A 21,412-nucleotide genomic window follows, 5' to 3' on the forward strand; every position below is an offset into this window, starting at 1 on the left:
TAAAATACTTTCTCTAGATTTATAGCTGTAAGTGAACAATTTTGTGTCATGGGTGGGACAGACGAATCACTGCCTCTTTACTTAATAATAAATTTATTTTAGTTTCTATAAATTGTCAAATGATGAAAAATAAATTATTTAAGACACGGAGAGCACTTTAAGGTGAAATGTAACAGTTAGGGCCGTACTAAAGGCAATTTTATGGTAACTTTTTGATAACAGATGACAGATTACCCTTGAAATGAATAAACATGAAATTCTGCATACTTATTTCTTCCTGAGTTTTAATATCGCTATTTTGAAAGAAAAATGTCAGAACAATCCTGGATACACAATAGAAGATAAGTCAGTAAAATGGGTTTTCTACAGGGAAGTTTGTGTGTGACAGTGACCGTTCAAAGTTTTTGAATTGTCTGAACATTGTTGAATGAATGCTTAAAATTCATAATGTTAATGTTTTCATAAGACTGTAAATTTTAGTTTCTTGATAAATTTTTACTTGCCGCTTTCTAGTGTGTTTCAAATTATGTTTCATTTCTTCAGGATGACTCTAAAACCAAATAAATGTTTAGACTAAAATAAATTAAAATCAGAAAGAGTTATTTCAATATTGAAAGGAAATTAACGATAGAAATTACTGATGAAATTACTATACATAGTATGAGAAAATTATTAATTTGAAAACCTGGAATTAAGGTAAACGAGCAGCAGAGTAATTATTTGTTATTTTTATAATAGTTAAATATTAAATACAGTTTTGTAGCGCATCTAATTTATTTGCACGTGTTGGCACCACACAATGTCCTGTTTCATAGTTCTTTACGGATTTGGTCTATCCTGGCTTTCAGTTCTGCAGGTGATGTAGAATCTTTGGAAGTATCAGTAGCATTTTCGAGTAACAGTAACTGTAAACTACTTATGTTATGAAATTGGTAATTGTAACTTCATTATTTTTCCACTTAACTAGTAAGTTGTACAATTACTTTGCCTTACTTTTTTGCATGGAAAGGAATAATATCTTGAACCAAATGATCACCTCAAAGATTGGGTGAAATAATTTATTATTAAAATCATGAGACCATGAGAACAATTTTATATTTTATGGCCAAGAGCCAGCAAATTTATATTAGAACACTTACCATGTAAGACTACATATGTAATCTGCAACAATCATCGTGGGCATAACAGTATTTTCTTAGTTCACATAAATTTTAAAAAATATATGGTTTGCTCAACAAAATAAAATAAAATGTTAATCTTCATTGTTTAGTAACAAGAGTTTACTGTGAATTTTATTACCTCAATGTTTGTACATGAAATGTAAGAAATAAGTTATAATTTCATGAAACTTAATGCTAAACATTTGATGGTCATCAGTGATGAAAAGGACATTGCACTTGCAACTCATGTTCTGAACAATGTCTTAAAAGATGAAACAAATCTAGAATAAAGTAAGTGTAATAATAACTATGTTAGGTACTTTCTAAAGTAACAGTAACAACAGTAATTATAAGTGAATTACTTTCTCAAGTGATTAACTCGTAGTTACTTTTAAATAGTAACTATTCAAATACTGCTGATATATCATCGAGTTCAGCAACATATTTTTACGAATTGCCTCCCCGATGGCAAAGCACTAACCTTAACTGCCTAGTAATGCCGGAGTCCCAGGTTCGATAGGTGGTCTGTGTACAGTCACCGGCTATATATATGGGACAACTAGATCCTGAAATTCCCCCTTCTCTGCAATGTGTTATGTGTGTTGTCTAAATCTAAGACGGTGAGTGGATTTTAATAGCAATTTTTCAATGGCAAGTTCTGTCACTGCCGTTGAGTTAGGCAGACACAAAAGTTGTAAAAGAGAGAATGCATTGGAGTTCAGTAAAGTATTAAATCAATATTGATTTCAGCCTGCAAAAAAATTGGATCCAAAAATTTTCTTCCCTGTAATGCATTGTAAATTACCAGACAGAGAAATAACACTTTTCTAAATTGATTTTGTTTTAAATGCATGAACAATTGTTTTGAGAAAAGGGAGCGTGCACATTTGAGAGACAATTTATGTCATTTTTCCTGTTGGTTTATTGTCAGATGGATGAATTGGTTGTGTAATGTATTTAAATTATATATGTTGTATATAATTTGTATTAAAGAAACTTTGAGTATGTACACAATTTAGTGTCCACGTCGCTCCATGTTGCATGTCGTGCATGAAAGTTATACATGTTAATGTAAAAAAGAATAATATTTGCAATGCATTTATCAAGCATTTTCTGTCTCAAAAATAGTTTGTGTGCTTGTTTTCCATTATTAATGTGAAATGGAACGTGTTGAAAAGATAATTCAAATTGTTTGTTCGAACACAAATGATTTGGCACCAACTTCTCCATCCTTTTTACATAATTTACAAGGATAATAATGTCTTTCATACTACTACTACTAGTACTACTACTAATGATAATAATAATTATAACAATGTTGGTCCCAGGTTCCAATCCCGGATTAGGCATGGATGTTTGTGAGTGTCAATTCATCAATTTCATCATATCAATCATCCCCATCTTCGCAAATTAGCCAAAAGTATCACAAGAAGCGAAGTAAAATAAAGCAAATCAATAATAACAGTAATAATAATGTTATAATAATAACATTATTATTAACACTGTTATTATTCTTAGTAGTAGTAGTACGTTTATCCTGGTACTTGCCCCCCCCCCATCCAGATAAAAAATCGTGGTTGCATCTCTGATTGTAAATAGAAACTCAGCACCTTAAATTAAATGTTTTAATTATATTAAGTATACCGTTTAATTGAATTAGAATTTTTGGATGTTGGAATCACATAGTCCCTTTCTATTATTAAGCTATTTGTGTGTGGATATTGAGAGGCGGTAATACGTAAGGTTGAAATAGAGTAAACATCTCGTTAAATTTTGGAAAGTTCGCCTTGAAAACCTGGAATTGTACTTGAATTTTATCGTGGTCCTAGAGTAGCCACCCCGCATTAAGATAGCCACTACTTTCTGAAGGAACGAAATGTTTTTATTTTTTCACATAGCATTTCAGATACTTGCAGCTAAAGCCTGAATTCATTGTTTCACAACAAAATTTTCCTTACTAGTCATAAAAGAAAAAATGCACCGGTATTGACAAAAATACCACTTCAGTGCCATCTGTACGCAGCAGTTTGAGCATGATGGAGACCTTATATTTTCTGTTATTTACTTAAATACCTTTAATCGTAACAAAATTATAAGAATTCCAGGTTGTAGTGAATATAACAATCTTTATATCAGGAAATTTCTTCCTTACCGAATCTATATTAGTTGTATGGTTATCCAAATGAATTTGGGTCTATGCTTTTGTCTGTAGATTCCTTCCAGGTAGTACCATGAAAAGAAACTAATACCTCTGGGGCTGACGCCATATTGAAGACCTTACCATAGAGCTGGAACAACGGACACAGCAACAAATTTGGATATCATACAGGTCCTTTAATTCACTTGACATTATACAATATTTAAATACGTTTGCACACACTGATGAATACAAAAGCCCACATCCGACAGGCTAACTGAAAATGCCCTTCCCGCTGCCGCGAGCCAACATGCACCATGCCACTATGCTATGAATATCGCACTCCCAGAATCCCGCTTGCTCACAAGATGTTCCCAGCGGGAGTAAAAAGAAATCAAATGAGGAGCGGAAAGCAAAATTACATACAATCTTAAACAGCTTTAGTATGGCTTTAGAACCCCCTTAAAGGAAAATATAATTGCTTTCTGATTTTTGGTGTCACAGGTGGGGGAGTGGGCACAATATAAAAAAAAAGTAAATCAAGAAGTTAAAATAAATTAACAATATGTAAAATACCTTGTACCTTCTAACTTAAGTATGTATAATACTTGAATTTTTATCCAAATGAGAAGTCTAGATTGTTCACTCACAAAATAGGATAAAGTTACAGAATTTCATTAAATTTTAAAAATTGAGATTCAGGGTACTTTGACACAGAATGCCCCTACTGTATTTAGCTGAAAACAATTTCATATTGTGTGTCACATTAAAATGAAATTGCCCATGTCCAGAAGTGGAAATAAAGAGAGGAAAAGAATAAGTGATGATGATACGAATGTTATTTACATTGTCTTGTCACGAAAAATGTAGTGAGTGTAAATAGAGAAAGTGTTGATATATCATACAATTTTTCTTTAATCATCATCGTGATCAACTACACTAAGTGGCATTTAAGGTAAAAGTAAAGTTCCTCGTGCATATAGCACCATGCCATGAAGGCACATTTAGGGGATATGTGGACAGGGACCCACACATTCTCAACCTGGGTCATTTTTAGGTGATGTGATCAGCACCATGCTCCAGCTACCTTTACCTCCCCCACCCTCCAGGTACCCATTGATTTGAGACGGGGTGAGCCCCAGAGCCGATTTTATGCTGGGACAAGGCCAGAAAAATTCTGACCTTCGATCACCCACCCCAGGAATACAGTTGGATTTTTTAAACTGAAAATGTTGCCTTCAATTATTTAGAGATGTCATACACACACACACACACTCACAATGAATAGGAACTGTTTCTGTAAACCAGGTCAAACTTTCAGAATACCCCACTTATGTAATGTGATGGACTCCTTCAGTCTCTGACAGTGCAAACAAGAAGTTTGTGAAACATTTCAGTTTCTGTGGTGTGCATATAAAGATTATTTATAAATGAAGGTTATGCATGTTTGAGCTTTTATATCAATAAGTAAAAAATGAAAGAGAAGGTAGCAGGCTTGAATGTTTCTCATTTGTGCACACATTCATGAAGGACCAAAGCAACACCACCCCAGAGGTTGTTCTTATTTAGAACACAATTAATTTAGTTCACAAATACAATAATACTACAGAAGTATTTGAGGCAGTTAGAATTATTTGATTTATTTTTAGTCAGTCTGCATTTGGCAAGTTATGTGGAAGAAAATAATTTATCCTCCTATGTGAAAATGGTTGCAGTCATTTACAATTTTTTAAATGTATTATTAAATATTTTGTAATTGCCAACATTTATAACTACAAAATCTGTCCAATAAAATACTAGACTTCTAATAATGACAGCTACTTACAGCCTACCTATTCAGTTTTTCTTATCCAAATCAACCATTGCACTGTGAATGCATTTTGTGTGTTGGCAGAAAGGGCCCGTAGTGAATGTCTGAAATGGAGAACATTTATTGAATGAATTTCATCTTAAGGGGAAGGATGGATGATTAGATTTTTAGTAGGGATGTGACGAAGCTGAAAATTTACCGATGCCGATGTACTCACCGATAATTTTTGGAACCGATACCATTGCCGATATTTAACCGATTCCGATACATAAGATTATTAAACAGAAATGGGATGTTATTTTCAGCATGACAAAAATAAATATGCTATGTACATTTCTATTGCATATCATATGTATATACATATATATTCTCAAGAGATGCGAATGTACATTTGCATCTACAAAATGTTATGTGAACCTTTAAGAAGAACATGGATTCTCAAGAGATTAAACATTAGTACACAAGCAGTTCTTTGAAATGCAAAATTAATTCCTGTTCTGCCAGATTCAACTTCAGAAATGCGAGATTTGGAAGCACTTCAGGAAGTAACCTACTTCTTCTCTTATCGCAAATCTGTTCAGCAACATTGAACACTCAATCACTGAATACTGATGCAGCAGGTATGCCCAAGTATTTTCTCAGGACTTGCTTCAGGTTTGAATACTCATTTTTGAATTTCCAATACAACAGCAGAACCTAGTTCAGCAATGTACTGTTTTATTTCAGATTTATAGTTAGGTTGATCCTCTGAATGAGTTTGCAATAATTTTATTACAAAAACTCTACAACAATGACGAATCATAACCAAATTTTCAATAAATCTTACAAAACTAAAATATAAAACTTATTAGAAGGTAAAAACTCTAGTATAATCTGTACCGGTTTAAATATCGGATTTTTTCCGATTCCGATACCAATGCCGATGTGTCAATTTCGGCCGATTTTCATACATCTGTAATCTGCTTCGGCACATCCCTAATTTTTAGAGTACAGCAACTGGAGTTAAAAATTTGGATCTGAGCAGAACATGTTGTAGTAGAAACATAGAAAGGTGTACATAACATAACACCAGGTTAGTTCAAATAGAAACAACATGATTATGCATGTGCAGGATCCCAAGATGTCAGTAGTGGGTTTGTAAGTGGGGGATCCTATCCCAAACTCTACTTCAGGAAATAAATTCCTAATTTCCTGGGACCCCAGTCATGAAATTTCAAATGGTTGTGTATTAATTCTTCAAATTTTCTGGAAATAATTTCTTGGAAGTAGTAAGTTTCATTGCGAAGGTTGAAACAATCACTTTAATGAAAAACGGGTGTATAGTTAAAGATTTTGCATAGTATCAGGAAATTCTGATCAAGAATTGGAAAATAGAAAATATTTTACCATCCCAAATGCTGGAATTTTAAAAATTTCTCCTCCTGATTCAACCCCAACTGAAAAAAATGTGCATTTTATCTTTCACAGGAACCTCTGAAGAAAGTGAGGCTGGAGATGTGCTGACTAGAGAAGAGTTGTTTAAATTTTTCTTCGCGGTTTGGTCTTTAGATGTGAGTAATTGGATTTTTCCTGTGTTTATCCACATTAGTAATAGTAATTATATATTTTCATGACTGCCTCAAATGCTCTATCTTAGAAAAGCATGAATGGTTGTCAAAGCAATTGTGAAAAGTGAAAGTACAAAAAGAACAATTTATTTCCTGGTCAATACCTTCTGCGCCTTAGAATTTTCTATGTACAAGGTGTGGCAATAAAGAAACCGGACTCATGCTCTAACTCTTTAATGAAAATAGTCAGACAATTGAAATGTTATCCCCTTCAATGTAGTCCCCTCCCTGATCCCTACACCGCTCCATGCGAATTTTCCACTGTTGGAAGCAGTGCTGCAGGTAATCTTATGCTGTTTAAGAGTTGTGTCGCTTTTGCTTTCACGGCATCAACGGACTCGAACCTGGTTCCTTTGAGCGCAGACTTGACTTTCGGGAAGAGATAAAAGTCACACGGTGCTACATCCAGCAAGTATGTTGGGTGTTCCATCACTGGAATGTTGTTTTTCGCCAAATACCTCTTCACAGATATCGCGTTGTGTGCCAGTGCATTGTCCTGATGAAGAATCCACGAGGTCTCCTTCACACATTCACGGAGGTTCTTCAAAACATTTGTATAATAAACCTGATTGACAGTCTGACCTTCAGGAACCCGGAACCCAATCAACGTAGATATCAAAAACACAATCATCATTGCTTTGAATTTGGACTTGCTCATGCATGCATTCTTCTTCCTAGGGGATTGGAGGCTCTTCCAATGCATGGATTGTCGATTAGTCTCTGAATCATACTGAAAAATCCAAGTTTCATCACATGTAATTATGTTTTGGAGGAAATCGGGATCATTTGCAATGTTTTTAAGAATGTGAAATTTACAGCAATTTACTCAATGTTACTTTTGCTCGGGTGAGGATTTTTGGCACCACTTTAGCACACACCTGTGCCATGCCCAGATCGTCCTGCAAAATCTGCCTAACGGTTTCCTTATTGATGTTGGTAAGTTGAGAAATTGCTCGAATGCTCAGGCGGCGGTCTCCTCGAAAAATTCTACCAACTTTCTACAAATTCTCTTGTGTTTTCACAGTGGAAGGCCCCATTTTGGATCGTCCCCGACATCTTCCCTCCCCTCCTTAAACTTCTTACACCACTCAAACACTTGCGTGTGAGATACACACTGATCACCATAAACTTCTGTCAACAAATTGAAGGTTTCTGTGGCAGATTTTCCCAGTTTTGTGAGGAATTTGTTATTTACACGTTGTTGCACTTTAGCACCTAACATGATTCCGACGGAGCTCACACACACGATCCTCTTCTAACAACGGTCACAGCCAGACTAACCATGAAACGTGTGCAGATAGAGAAGAGTCCCCAAGTCAATGTCCTGTCCTTCTCTTCATCATCGACGTGACCTGAAATGAGAAAAAAATCAGTCCAGTTTCTTTATTGCCACACCTCATATTTTCTCCTACCTGTCAAATCCCCTACCTGTCAGATACCTGGTGAGGGTGTCTCGTCACCAGAAATTCCTGGAATTATATGCAAATTATTGGCGTTAGGAATTCTACATGAATTTTCTTTACAAATGTGACAAATCTCAGCATCTATTATTGACGAATTCTGGTTTTTCGTAAATGGCAACAGATGGCAGTACCATACATACACAGTTTTTGACTGGTATTTGTAAACTGTAGTGCATGTTTCTCACTGATCTGCATTTTTTCAACTTTTTTCTGTTGTTTTAAAATGAAAAGGTGTATCGGAATGGATTTTTTCAGCACATTCCGAAAATGACCTTCAAAATTCCATAGCTCATCAGTTTTTTTTTCACAAATCGTGAAAATGTAAAAAAAAAACGTAATTTTTTAATGACATTCATATATGATGTGTGACACACAAAAAAACGGATTGATTGAATAAGTGAAAGACAAAAAGGAGTTGGCAACAACAGTTTTGGTGACGTCATGAAACACCCCTAGTCTATCTGTGCTGCAAGTTTGGACTCACCCAGTCTCGCCAGTTGGGAGTATTGCATCATTGAGTGAACACCTGCAACCGTGTTCTGCCGAAAAAATGTCTAGTGTGAAAAGTGAACAAAGAATCAACATCAAATTCCTTGTGAAACTTAAGAAATCGGCAACAGAGAGATTCCAAATATTAAGTGAGGCTTTTGGAGATGATACTTTGATTAGGACATGCGTGTTTGAATGGCATGAACGGTTTTCGGATGGAAGGGACAGTGTGGATGACAATGAACGTACAGGGCACCCACAAACTGCGATTACGGAACAAAACACTGGAAGAGTTCTTGAAGTGATACGAGGTGACCAAAGATTGAGTGTTCATGCAGTGGCTGTTCGACGCATTTTATCAGAGGAATTGAACATGCAGAAGATTTGTGCCAAGGTTGTACCGAAAGTTCTGTCAGATGACCAAAAACTGTGTCATAAAGACTTGAGTGAGGACATGTTACAACGCCTTAGAAAGGAGCCACGTTTGTTGGAATCTGTTGTTACTTGCGATGAGTGGATTTTTACCTATGAACCTGAAAGTTAGTTTGACAGGGAAATTGATGTTGATTCTTTGTTCACTTTTCACACTAGACATTTTTTCGGCAGAACACAGTTGCAGGTGTTCACTCAATGATGCCATACTCCCAACTGGCGAGACTGGGTGAGTCCAAACTTGCAGCACAGAGAGACTAGGGGTGTCTCATGACTAGAGCTAGTAATTTTATGTGCAAAAATTTGCCAATAAAGGTGCAAAAAAGGTGCTAAAATAGGTGCTAATTTTCAGATGTAAAATTTATTGTGAGCAGTGCATACATATATGATTCAACTTGTCTGGATAAACACATAGAGAATTACCTGGTTTTAAATCGTTTAATATAACTAAGCAAAGAAAATTCTCTGATACATTAGAAAGCGACATAAAGGAAAACATGCTTCTTCTTACTTGCTTAGAATTAGTCATCTAGAAAACTGTTAAAATAGATTACATTCAAAATTTCTATGTTCTTCTGAGTGAGGCTACATCTGCGGTCACTAAGCAGATAGTTGTAAGTTGAAAAAGAACGTTCAACATCAAGAGACACAAGTGGTGCGTATTTTTGTTTTCAACCGGTAATCCACATCCTTGTTGGTTGCGACTTCTTGAACATCAGAGTTTTTGGCTAAACTTTGTTCTAACTTCTCTTTCCCGACCCCTTGCAGCTCTCGTTGCACATCCATCAAAACAGCCCACTGTGCTTCATTTTCAGGACACTGCTCCTCCAGTTTTGTGATTGCAGTAGTAAGGAAAGAGAAGCCATGTACAATATAGAGTTCGTCTTGCAATTCCTGTTTAAGTGCAAGTTTTTTGGCTTTTTCTACAGCTGACGAATTACTAGGCAAAGTATCTAAAAATTTCGATATTGTATGGAAATGATTGCAAATAAACACTGCAGCTTTTAACCATGTACCCCATCTAGTGAGAATGAGAGAGGGTGCTAGTGGAAGTTTCGTAATTTCTACATACAGTCAACTCTCGATTCTACGACCCCGGGTGTAACGACCCTCTCGAAGTAACGACCCTTTTCCCGGGAACCGTGAAAAATTTAGAAAAAATTAGAAAAATTTGGAAAAAAAAGTTGAAAAATTGAATGAAATCGGCCGAAAAATGCATTTTTTTTTCTGCACTCATTCCCTTTACGAGCGCTCTACCGCTCACAATTGGGTCTGAACTAAAAATATGTACCACCACACCATGCTTGAGTGATGTCCAATAGCACTTGACCTCTGGCCTCCCATACCTCAAGCACACCAATGTTACCTCGCACCCGACGGCCGCTACCCAACGCACCAGGCTTGCTCTTGGATATGCGAGAAGAGAAGATCGAATGTGCTTGGATGTTATTTTAAATCGATTTGACTTGTTTCCTTGTCCTAAGAGCTGCTGAAAACTCGCGGGGGAGCAGCCCGAAATGACTGCTGGACTTGCAGTCTTTGCCAATGTGTGTGGCAGGTCAAGCTCTTTCATCGATAAATACACCACCTCGAGAGATAAGATCGCAGGAATGTTCGAAAATACAGATGCGTGGCACCTGGAAGTCTGGCCCATCTGTCCAGCTCTGACCTAGAGTTCAGCAGGTTCCCGTGAGTGCCAACTCTCGGCCTTATAGCCGACAACTTTCGGTAACCACTTTCATTCAAAGTGTGTTCTTTGTTCCCTGCAACACTTCATAAAAAAGCGAAGCTGTTAGAGATAATCAAAACAACATAGGCGAACTAAAGATTGTCAACCCGCTTAATGCGTTGTCATCCAGGTTTCCACAAAAGTTTACTTCGATATTACGTGCATGATAACTCCCGTTTCCCACTTCATACGTTTTCCTAATTGTGTCGATGTCGTAATATCTGCCAAAAAAAAAGTGTTCCATTGGCTGACTGACTTCTCCCTCTTTTCCAGTCAGCAAACGGGGGGAGGGGGATGTCGATTGTTTCAGCCACGATTTTCTTGCTCGTGTATGCACATGCGCTGATTACAGGCTAGGGTGGAATAGGACCCGCCCCTCTTCCTTTCCTTTGACATCTAAAATGGGGCAACCAGTTCTGGATATATTCTTGAAAACAAACAAAAACCATAGAACAAGTAAAAAAAAAAGTGACCCTCCCCCCTCCCTTTCCCCAGCTCAGTCTCCGCTACTGGTGTGCACGGCAATGTTGATAATTGCAGAATTCAGGTCCCCTTTTTTATATGCTGTTGTCTGCATAGAAAATATTGCCCGTATTATTGTCTGTTGCATGGTAAAACGTAAAGCAAGGGTCATTTCTTTCTTCTTTACACTGCTGTTAAAAGTTCCGTCTTTGACAGTTGCGTTATCTTTAAAATGCTGGGATTTTCTGTTTCGCCACCTGTTGCTCGTTGCTCGAACTTCCAGCCTGTCTCCTTGTTTTTACGATGCAGCTGGTGCCAGTGTTTTGTCTAGCATCTGCAAAGCTCTTGCTTGCTGATAACAGTGATGACTCATCCAGCGTGAAGGAAGAAGTTATTACGTTATTGTTTTGAATGTCGCAAAGATGTTTTGATTTGACCATAAGGAAATTCAATCTCCTTCTGATGCCCCTTCTGATAAGCAAATCTGTAAATTTAATTTGCTTTTCTTCAGAACCATTCATGTGAAGAAAGAAGAAAAAAAAATATTCAATGTAGTCGCAGAGACATTATTCAAGGGGAAAACGATTGGAGGGGTGGGTGTTTGACATCGAAAATACTCCTAAATCCAACATTAAATCGTCGATTAACGTGAGAGTAAATAACGACTATTTTGATATGTGAAAATGCGCAGTTTCATAAAGCTTGTTTTCAGCACATTTTATGCTGATGGGCTAATCGGGGTCCTAGAATATGCATTGGGAAACGTGCAAATTGCACATTTCCTTTTTCACGCTGGATTACAATGCAAGTCAAGGAAGGAGTTTGGACTGCTCCCTTGAATGTGGGAGGAGGGTGAATGAAGTTGGCTGAAGCAAAGAAAAGTGACTTTTTTTACGATGTATTTTACACAGCCGAACCAGAACGAAAATTACAGCCCTGTCTTTATTTTTTTTTGTCTGGTGCCTAAAGAGGTTGTGTTGTTTCTCCCGAGATTTAATCTTACCAGTTAATCTTGTAACAGACAATGCTCCAGTAGACCCCTATAAAATCCAACATTCATTCTGCCCGATTATCTCCCAACTTTTGCTGGCACCAGTCTGACTGGTGTCACGATTCTTCGAGTTTTGCTTCCAATACGCTCAAGATTGTTTTCCTTTCCATTGGTCTCAGTGCAAACGGGTTTCTCATGAACTAGAATTGTAAGAATTTCCTGGAAAAGCAACGACTGTGCATAATTGAAAGAAAGTAACATTAGTATTTTAAATTCTTTTCTTGTGAAAATGTTTTCATGTTCTATTTTCCTTCTCACAACACACATCCTGTGCATAACAGGTTGTATAACTACCAGGATAAATTATGTTACCATCTCCTAGGCATCTTTGTGTCCGTTTGAGCTCCGTTTAAGCTGAAAATTGGTGCAAATTCCAATAACGACCCCTTCGAAATAACGACCCTTTTCCCGGGAACTGTGAAAGGTCGTTGAATCGAGAGTTGACTGTACTTCTGTATTCTAGAAGGAGCCTTTTTCAGTATTTTCTTAATGCTAGAAACAAATTTGTTCACATATGTATATTCATCTTTAAGAGCTTCACAAACTCGATGCAAAGCATGAACAATGCAGGTCACATGTTTTAAGTTAGGATACATATTCTTCAGATTAGAAAATGCAGCTAACATGTAAGATGCTTGGTCTGTAAGAACTAACCACACTATCATATTTTACGCCCTCCGGCCACAATACAAAACATGCATCATTGAAACTTTGCATTACACTTGCATTATCTGTTTGCCGAGAAAATAAGTTTTTAAAAGCATGGGTTTCACTTGATGTCCATTGAGAGGTGATACTAAAATGTTCAAAACGTACCTGTTTTGCCTATCTGTGGTTTCATCTAGTATGAAATAGACTGGATGGTCAGCTACTACTTGCCTGATCTGCGAGATTTTAGCTTTATAAAGAGGTTGAAGGTAAGATTTCCTTAAGGTGCTCTCATCTGGAACTGACTTCCCAGTATATTTTTGCAAATATGATTTCATGACAGGATTGTTAAGTTTCGAGAGCGGTATTCCACACACTATAAATGTCCTTGCTGTCTCACTGAAAAATTCATTTGTATTTCTGGAACTCTAAGATGCAAGCGCCTCACCAATGAATTGCTGTTGCTTCCAATCTTTACCATCTTGTAGTTCTTTATTCCTGACGTGCTTCCCACTTTGTAGATGCTGCACAACCCGAGTGTGTTGGTGTTTGTCATCAACAGCAATAGAAATATCACACACATCACACCTCAGAACAGATCCATCACTCTGAATGCCGTCACTGCTAAACAATGTCCTGCAGTTTCCCAACATTACTTTATGTTTTGGCATGGTGAACAAGCAAGTCCGATACATCGATCAGTCGATCACAGACTGCAGTTACCTTGCTCGCTGAGACCGGAGAAGGAAACGAAAACAAAACAGCTTTCATACAACAATTCGTAAACAATACAGCATAGGACAAAAAGAGCACAACTTCTAGCAATTGTAACTCGTCATTGTTGGCACTGTTTAAAGTCCGCATGCTTACTATAATACATTAACATCCAAGAACTGAAGAAAGCCGATTCATTGTTGTGCGGTAAACAAGAATCACGTTCCAAGAAGCCGTGCCTCGAACGTGGGTGGGGTTAAACAGCGTGCGAGTTGTATTTTAAAAAATGATAAAGATGCAAAAAGGGCGAAAAGGTGCAAAAGGTTCTGAGATTGTGAGAAAGGTGGAAAAGGTTCAGAGATTGTGAAAAAGGTGCAAAAAGGTGCAACCGAAACACCATGAGTAAAGTTCAATAAGTGCTTATTTTGGGGATGAGTCACTTTTTTACCCATTTTCACACAAAAAAAATTAAGGTGCAGCACCTAAAATTCCTAGCTCTGCTCATGACGTCACCAAAACTGTTGTTGCCAACTCCTTTTTGTTTTTCACTTATGCAATCAATCCAATTTTTTTTTTTTTTTTGTGTCACACCTCATATGATAATGTTTGTAACGTGTGAAAATGTGCTCTGGAGGGACAGAATGATTGTGCAAGGAATAAACATAAATACAGGGTGGCTCAATAAGTCACTTAACACCCTCAGTACAAGGCCACTGCGGCATCTCATCTGACACTTGTGAATATTTCCAAGGTGGTGCATTCAGTGATGAAAGAGCTTGACCTGCCATGCACATTAACAAAGGAATGCAAGTCGAGCGGGCATTTTGGGCTGCTCCCCCCCCCCTCCAAGTTGTCAGCAGCTCTTAGGACAAGGAAACGTGTCAAGGTCAAGTTAAATTAACATCCAAGCTCTCTCCACATTCGATCTTCTCTTGTCGACTTATTCAGGTGTCTACTTCGAATTAAGTGAAACCAGTTTTGCTGAAGGGTCTTGTAAACAACTTCGTATTAAAAATTATCTGTATTTCGATTTATCCATACTGAAATACATTGAAAATCCTATCTTATCAGCTGGCTAGTGGGAAGAACTTTGGATTAAAGGGTACTTCGTGTTAACGAGGTTTTCCTGTATGTAGTTTTGAACAAAAAATCCCTTTTATAGGTCTATCATTGCTTCACATATTTTTATGCTGATTCTTATTGTTCTTTGATGAAAAAGTGACAAAAGTTATGACAGAGGAGACCTAGAGGTCTCCAGCGTATATCATGATTATGCCAGTATTATAAATTTTTCATGGGACTAACACTAAACAATCTAAAATGTAAAATCTGGGAAGATTGTGTAAGATGTTGCCTTATTGGGGACCAGGAAGGTAAATTGTATAATGCAGGAAAATAAAAAAAATATGGAATGTAAAATCAGGTTCCACTGTATGCTAAATTTGTTTGCCCGTTCATTCCATTATGTATTTAATCAATTTATTATTTATCCTCATCTTCATGTTTAACCCAATTAACATAAAGTAATCATAATGCAAATATAAATAAATACAGGGAAACCTCAATTTTACATTTTTCAGGGGACCAATCTGAAAAACTTAAAATGTGGGAAAACATAAAATTGAGGAAAGTGTAATAAAATTTTGCTATGTTTGGACCACCAAGACTGAATGTATAATGCGAGAAAATGTGTTATCGGGGTTCCACTGTTTTGCTGTTATTTAAAAAATGAATTAGTTTTTTTAAACATTTTTAAGAAATATATGCATGTTTAAAATTAGGGATGGACCAATGTGAAATGTACCAATGTGGATGAAGTTCAAACTTAAATTTACCATTTCCAGTAACTGATATTCTATTGATCTGATATAAAATTGCAAATGTTCCTTGAAGAACACAGATCGTTAATTATGTAACCAGGTGGCTGGAATGTGTTTTGCTTTAAAAAACAAATTGCATATTTAGATATTAAAATGCCACTCTTCTAGTGAGAGACATTTCATGAGGGCAGTAGTTCAGGGTAATATTAGACACACTCGCAATTTGGAACATTATAGATTTATTAACATTTAACAAGTCAATATTGTTGTTGTTAGTACCCTAATCCTAAGCTAGGAGATAACCCAATCTTATTAGTTAACACTAGAACGACGAGAAAATTAACCACCCTAGAACAACGAAGGTTAAACATAAAGATATCCATAAATATACCTGGTCTTCTCCAGATGGTAAAACTCATAATCAGATAGATCATATTCTGATTGATAAGAGAAGGCATACTAGTATAATTGACGTTCGTACACATAGAGGTGCTGACTGTGCCAGTGACCATTATTTAGTAATTGCTAAATTAAGAGAAAGGCTCTCAGTGATAAATCATAAGCAACAAAATCTAAAATTTAATACAGGAAAGTTTACTGATGGAAGAATTAAGAAAGATTACCAAATTAAACTGTCAAATAGATTTGATGTTTTGCAGGATTTAAATGATGATGAAAATGTAACTGATTCAGACGTAAATAAGAATTGGGAGCACATACGTAATGCAATAGAATCAGCAGCTAAAGACAGTATAGGATACCATAAACCAAGAAAAAGTAAGCCATGGTTTGATAATGATTGTCATAATCTAATAGAAATAAGAGATCAGGCTAGACTTAGGTGGTTAAATAACTCGAATGATACAAATCTAAGCAATTATAATAGAATAAAGCTAGAAGTTAACCGCACGTTTAAAGTAAAAAAAGAGATTACTTGAAAAGGGAAATTAACGAAATTGAAATAAACAGCAAAAACAAAAATATCAGAGATCTATATAAAGGTGTAAATGAATTTAGAAAGGGGTGGCAACCTAAAGTAAACTTGATAAAAGATAAAGACGGTGATTTTCTAGCTGACCCAAGCGATATTCTAAATAGATGGAAGAACTACTTTAATGACCTTTTAAATGTCCATGTAGGAGATAAATCAGAAGTAAATGAAGTACACACAGCAGAACCTTTAGTTCCAGAACCTAACTTGACTGAAGTTAAAGATGCTATTAAAAGGCTAAAGAATAACAAAACACCTGGCATTGATTTAATACCAGCTGAGTTCATTAAATATGGAATAAAGAAGAAATCCCTCAACAGTGGAAAGAATCCATAATTGTTCCTGTGTTTAAAAAAGGTGATAAAATGAACTGCAATAATTACCGTGGAATTTCTCTACTCTAAAGCATATAAAATATTATCTAACATACTTTTTACCAAGACTAACTCCATATGCTAATGAAAGTATAGGTGATTATCAATGTGGATTTAAATGTAACAGATCAACTACAGATCAAATTTTTCACATCAGACAGACACTTGAAAAAAAGTTGGAATATAATCAAAATGTCCATCAGCTATTCATTGATTTCAAAAAAGCATATGATTCGGTCAAAAGAGATAAATTATATAATACATTAGTAGAGTTTGAAATACCTAAGAAGCTTGTTAGTATGATAAAAATATGCACCAGTGAAACAGAAAGTAAAATTCATGTGAGTATTAATATGTCTGACAAATTTACAATTCATGATGGGTTAAAACAAGGAGATGCATTATCTCCATTGCTCTTTAATTTTGCCTTAGAATATGCTGTAAGGAAGGGAAAAAAAATCTAAAGAAGGACTAAAATTAAATGGTGTGACTCAGTTGTTAGCATATGCAGATGATGTAGACTTACTGGGAGATGATGTGAATACAATTAAGAATAATGCTAAAATATTTTTCAAAACTGCTAAAGACATAGGTTTGGAAGTTAACAAAGAGAAAACTAAATATATGCTTACAGGCCGAAACCAATTGTTAGGTAATAATCAAAATCTAATTATTGATAACAACTCGTTTGCACCAGTTTCCAAATTCAAATACTTAGGAGTAATATTAACAAATGAAAATTATATGAAAGAGGAAATAAAAAGTAGGCTTAATTCAGCAAATGCATGTTACTTCTCTGTTCATAAACTTTTGTCTTCTTGTTTAATATCTAAGAAACTAAAAGTTAAAATATACAAAACAGTAATTTTGCCTGTAGTATTATATGTATGTAGTTTACAGGATTCTTGTTGGGAAACCTGATGGTAAGAGACCTGTAAGAAGGCCAAGACGAAGATGGAGGGACAACGTTGAGATAGACCTAAAGGAAATCGGTAGGCATGGAAGAGAGTATATAGATCTTGCTCAAGATAGGGACAGATGGAACGCCTGTGTTGCTGCAGCCATGAACCTTTTGGTTTAAGAAGGCTAGAGAGTTAGTTAGTTAGCTAGAACAACGATGGGCGGTCATTTTGACCGCCATAAGATTTTAATGTAATTTTGAAATTAACACCTGCAAAATGTTGAAATACATGTATTTTGTTGTACTATAATATTACATTACCTTTTAGTTTCTTCACTCTCTACACACACTGGTAGCAATAGACGTCCTTCTGGCTGACGCAAGATCTGCAGACAGTTTTCTTACATCGCACACACTCCATATTTGTCTTGTTTTGGTTGAATCTTCCAATTTGGCTTGATATCCACCTTGTCTGATGCATCTCTCACCCTCTACATTCCTCTCTCTGTCTTTAAGGTTTGCTGCAGGAAGTTCTGTCGCAGCTCTTCAGCCAATTTCCTGATGAATTCTTTTCTTTCCATCTTTTCCCCTGTCATTTTGCAGTTACAAAATATGACTGTTGATAGCTGCAATATCCAACAAATTGTAGAAAACGTGAACAGATCAACGTCTGCAGGCTGCCTTTGTTGTGTATTTCCTTGACATCTGGTCAAAAATAGCTACACCAAATTTTGTCTTATTTTAGTATTTAGTTTCAGGTTTCTTTTTGCCATCAGCTTCAATGGAGATCTGACTGTGCAAGGAACTGAGAACAATCACATTTTTAGCACGCTTTCCTTGGTACACAGTCATTGTGATGTCCTTGTGACGTAGAATAACACTGGAATAAAGCTCTTCTTTTGACTTCCTTGCTTCATCAGGAACTTCTCTGCGCGATTTGTTCATCGTGCCCACAATGGTAGTCTTCTTTTCTTTTAGTGCCTTGGCCAATTTGAATGTTGTAAAAAAAAACTGTCTGTTGTAACATTGCGACCTTGATTCAGGAAGGGTTCCATTAATCGCAATACAACATATTCTTCAAGGGACTGCCCTTCTGGTCGATTCTCTTCTTTTCCAAGGTAGGGGAAGGAGTTTCAAACATAATTTGTTTCAGTATCAACTGCAACCCTAAACTTTAATCCATATTTATGAGGTTTACTGCATATAAATTGAGTAAAGCGGCATCGTGTTTTGCTGGGTAAAAGCTGTTCGTCATTTGTTACGTTTTCACTTGGTCTGTAACAACTCAAACAATTGTTGATAAATTTTCTCCAAACTTCTGACGCGAGCGGAAATTTGTCGGTTAAGATTATTTCCTTTCAAGATGAGTTTTCATCGAAATGCAAGTATCTTAGTATCTCCTTGTAGCGATCCCTTGGCATTGTGTCTCGGAAGAAGCTGACTCCCCAACTTTGAGACCACAGATCTTCGACTGATATTCCTCTTGTACAATAAACACCTCTTCATACATGAAAGAGATTGCAGCTTCCAGTTCCTCCAATGTTAGGCGCCATTCCTGTGTTCCAAGCTGACATGTTGCCTCTATTTCTGTGCATTTTCGGATTAGGCGTAACATGGATTCATCAAACAGAAGGCAAAAAGCACTTGAAACTTCCCCTGCACAAATACTTCGTTTGGCGTAGCTTGTAGGTCCACCATGTTCTTTCAGTACATTCACGGCAGCTTTCCTGCCTGTCACCGGAATATGACCCTTGACTATCTCCCAAACAGAACTGTCTCTTCCCAACCAAACCTTCTTTTCACTAACTGTTTCAATGGGTGTGTCATCTTCTCGGTCACACACCACTACATCCTCATCCGAAGATGAGGATAGAGGATAGGGTAGTATTTCTGGAAGTTCAATTTGCTGCGAAGACAACCCACGCTTACACGACATCATCTCAAGTACTCACTGATGAATGTAAGATCGAAGAACAAAGCAATTTTCTAACTCAAATCAAAACACTTGCATTACTAGTAAAAGGAACCCACGACCAACGATAAAGTAACAATAGTTGCACATGTACAAACATGTAAAGAAAGAGAAGTTAGCTTTCGAACAATGAAAATAACAATAACACAAGCCTACAATCGGGCATTCCAATGATTTTCTTATGACGGTCAAAATGACTGTTCGTCGTCTTTCTAGGGTAATATACTCATACAGCCCATATCTTGGATTTTTTTTTTAAAACTGCTTACATCCATCGAAAGGAGATATAAAATTATGAAAAGTCAAATACATTGAGAATTTTTGCGCAAAAAAGAAAGGAACGTGAAAAAAAAAAATATTGAAAACAGTCAAAATGACCGCTCCCGTCATTCTAGTGTTAAGTTGTATGACAAAAGTGAGCATCTAAGTCTCCAAACACTGAACTTAGTTTGTAACCTTACCTTTGAACTTCCAACATTGTAACAGCTCGGGCAGCGTTTCAAGGTGCACAACATAACTATCCCTCAAATCTTCAGTATTTATAATTTATTGTTGACCTTGCCTAATTACTCAACCTGTCAATCAGAAGTATGCTCTTTCCGGTTTTGCTGGCTATCTTCACAAACAGTTCTAATTCCAGGAGGAAAACATTGCCTAGCACAGGTGTGTAACCTTCTAGATACATCTGCATGGGATGTTTGTTACATCCACTGCGGTGACGTAATATGATTGGCACTTTGTGGTTCACATATGATATCCCTTGATTGACAGCAGATGATTGTCACTAGATGACTGACACTTGATCATATGATGATATCATATGATTGACAGCAGATGATTGACACTATTGTCATATTATAGCCAAGGCCTTGCCTTTGGAAAATATGCTAAACGACCGCCATCTCTTGAGTTTCAATCTTCACACGTGGAGGAGGTTCCTAATCTTCACTCCCTGTGCCGAGTAATCAGGTGCATATATTCTAGGCTACCTAGACTATCGCTGAAGCACAGATTCAGTACAGGAAATAATCGAATAGCAAATGTGACTGATGCTTCACTCTCAAACAACAACCGTGGGAGAAACTGATAGTATAAAACCCGCGACTCCTGTGCACCGTACTCCCGCGAGGAGGGGAGGGGGAGAGTGGATCATGCTTCCTTAAGGCCCGAGCTGAATGGAAGAAGAAAGGGCTGCATGGGGATTTTTCGTCCAAAGTTTGTTTTCCTTGTGCTCACTCTATACATGGGGATGGACTCCTTTCCTTTAAAACTACCACCAGGCTTCTCTGACCAGTGCCTGGAGGCGGTGGGTGACGTATTTGTAGTATCTTCCAAACCCAAGTGTGGACAGGGAAGTCTTCACTTTACAACGGTGATAAAACCTTACAGCGATGCAAATTTGCTAACCAGCATGGAATTTTTTCCAGGTAAGGGACATTTTGAAACTAAACTACTATTACATTACTTACGTGAAATTTAGAAGATTTCGTACTTCCGCGTTGCACAATTTAATGGTTCAATCCTATTAATTTTGAAGATCCACTGTCTTCATTCACAAAAGGGTAGGGCATTTGAAGCGGAGATGGTACCGCGTCACTACATTGTTTGTTCCCGGGCGGCGGTGGTTGCGATGTTTCCCGTTCGGCAGCACT

At 36.8% G+C, this 21,412-nt stretch overlaps 1 protein-coding gene across 2 annotated transcripts in view; it reads left to right on the forward strand.

Moving 5' to 3' along the window:
• Window positions 1-21,412, forward strand: part of LOC145985063 (uncharacterized) — a 224,514-nt gene that overhangs the window by 190,014 nt on the left and 13,088 nt on the right. For both annotated transcript variants that reach the window (XM_083118618.1, XM_083118619.1), the window contains one exon: window positions 6,575-6,657. In XM_083118618.1, the coding sequence (XP_082974744.1) occupies window positions 6,575-6,657 (83 nt within the window). The remainder of the gene's footprint in view (window positions 1-6,574; window positions 6,658-21,412) is intronic.

Source organism: Lepisma saccharinum, chromosome 3 (assembly GCF_977018435.1).
Source record: "Lepisma saccharinum chromosome 3, izLepSacc3.1, whole genome shotgun sequence".
Lineage (NCBI taxonomy): Eukaryota > Metazoa > Arthropoda > Insecta > Zygentoma > Lepismatidae > Lepisma > Lepisma saccharinum.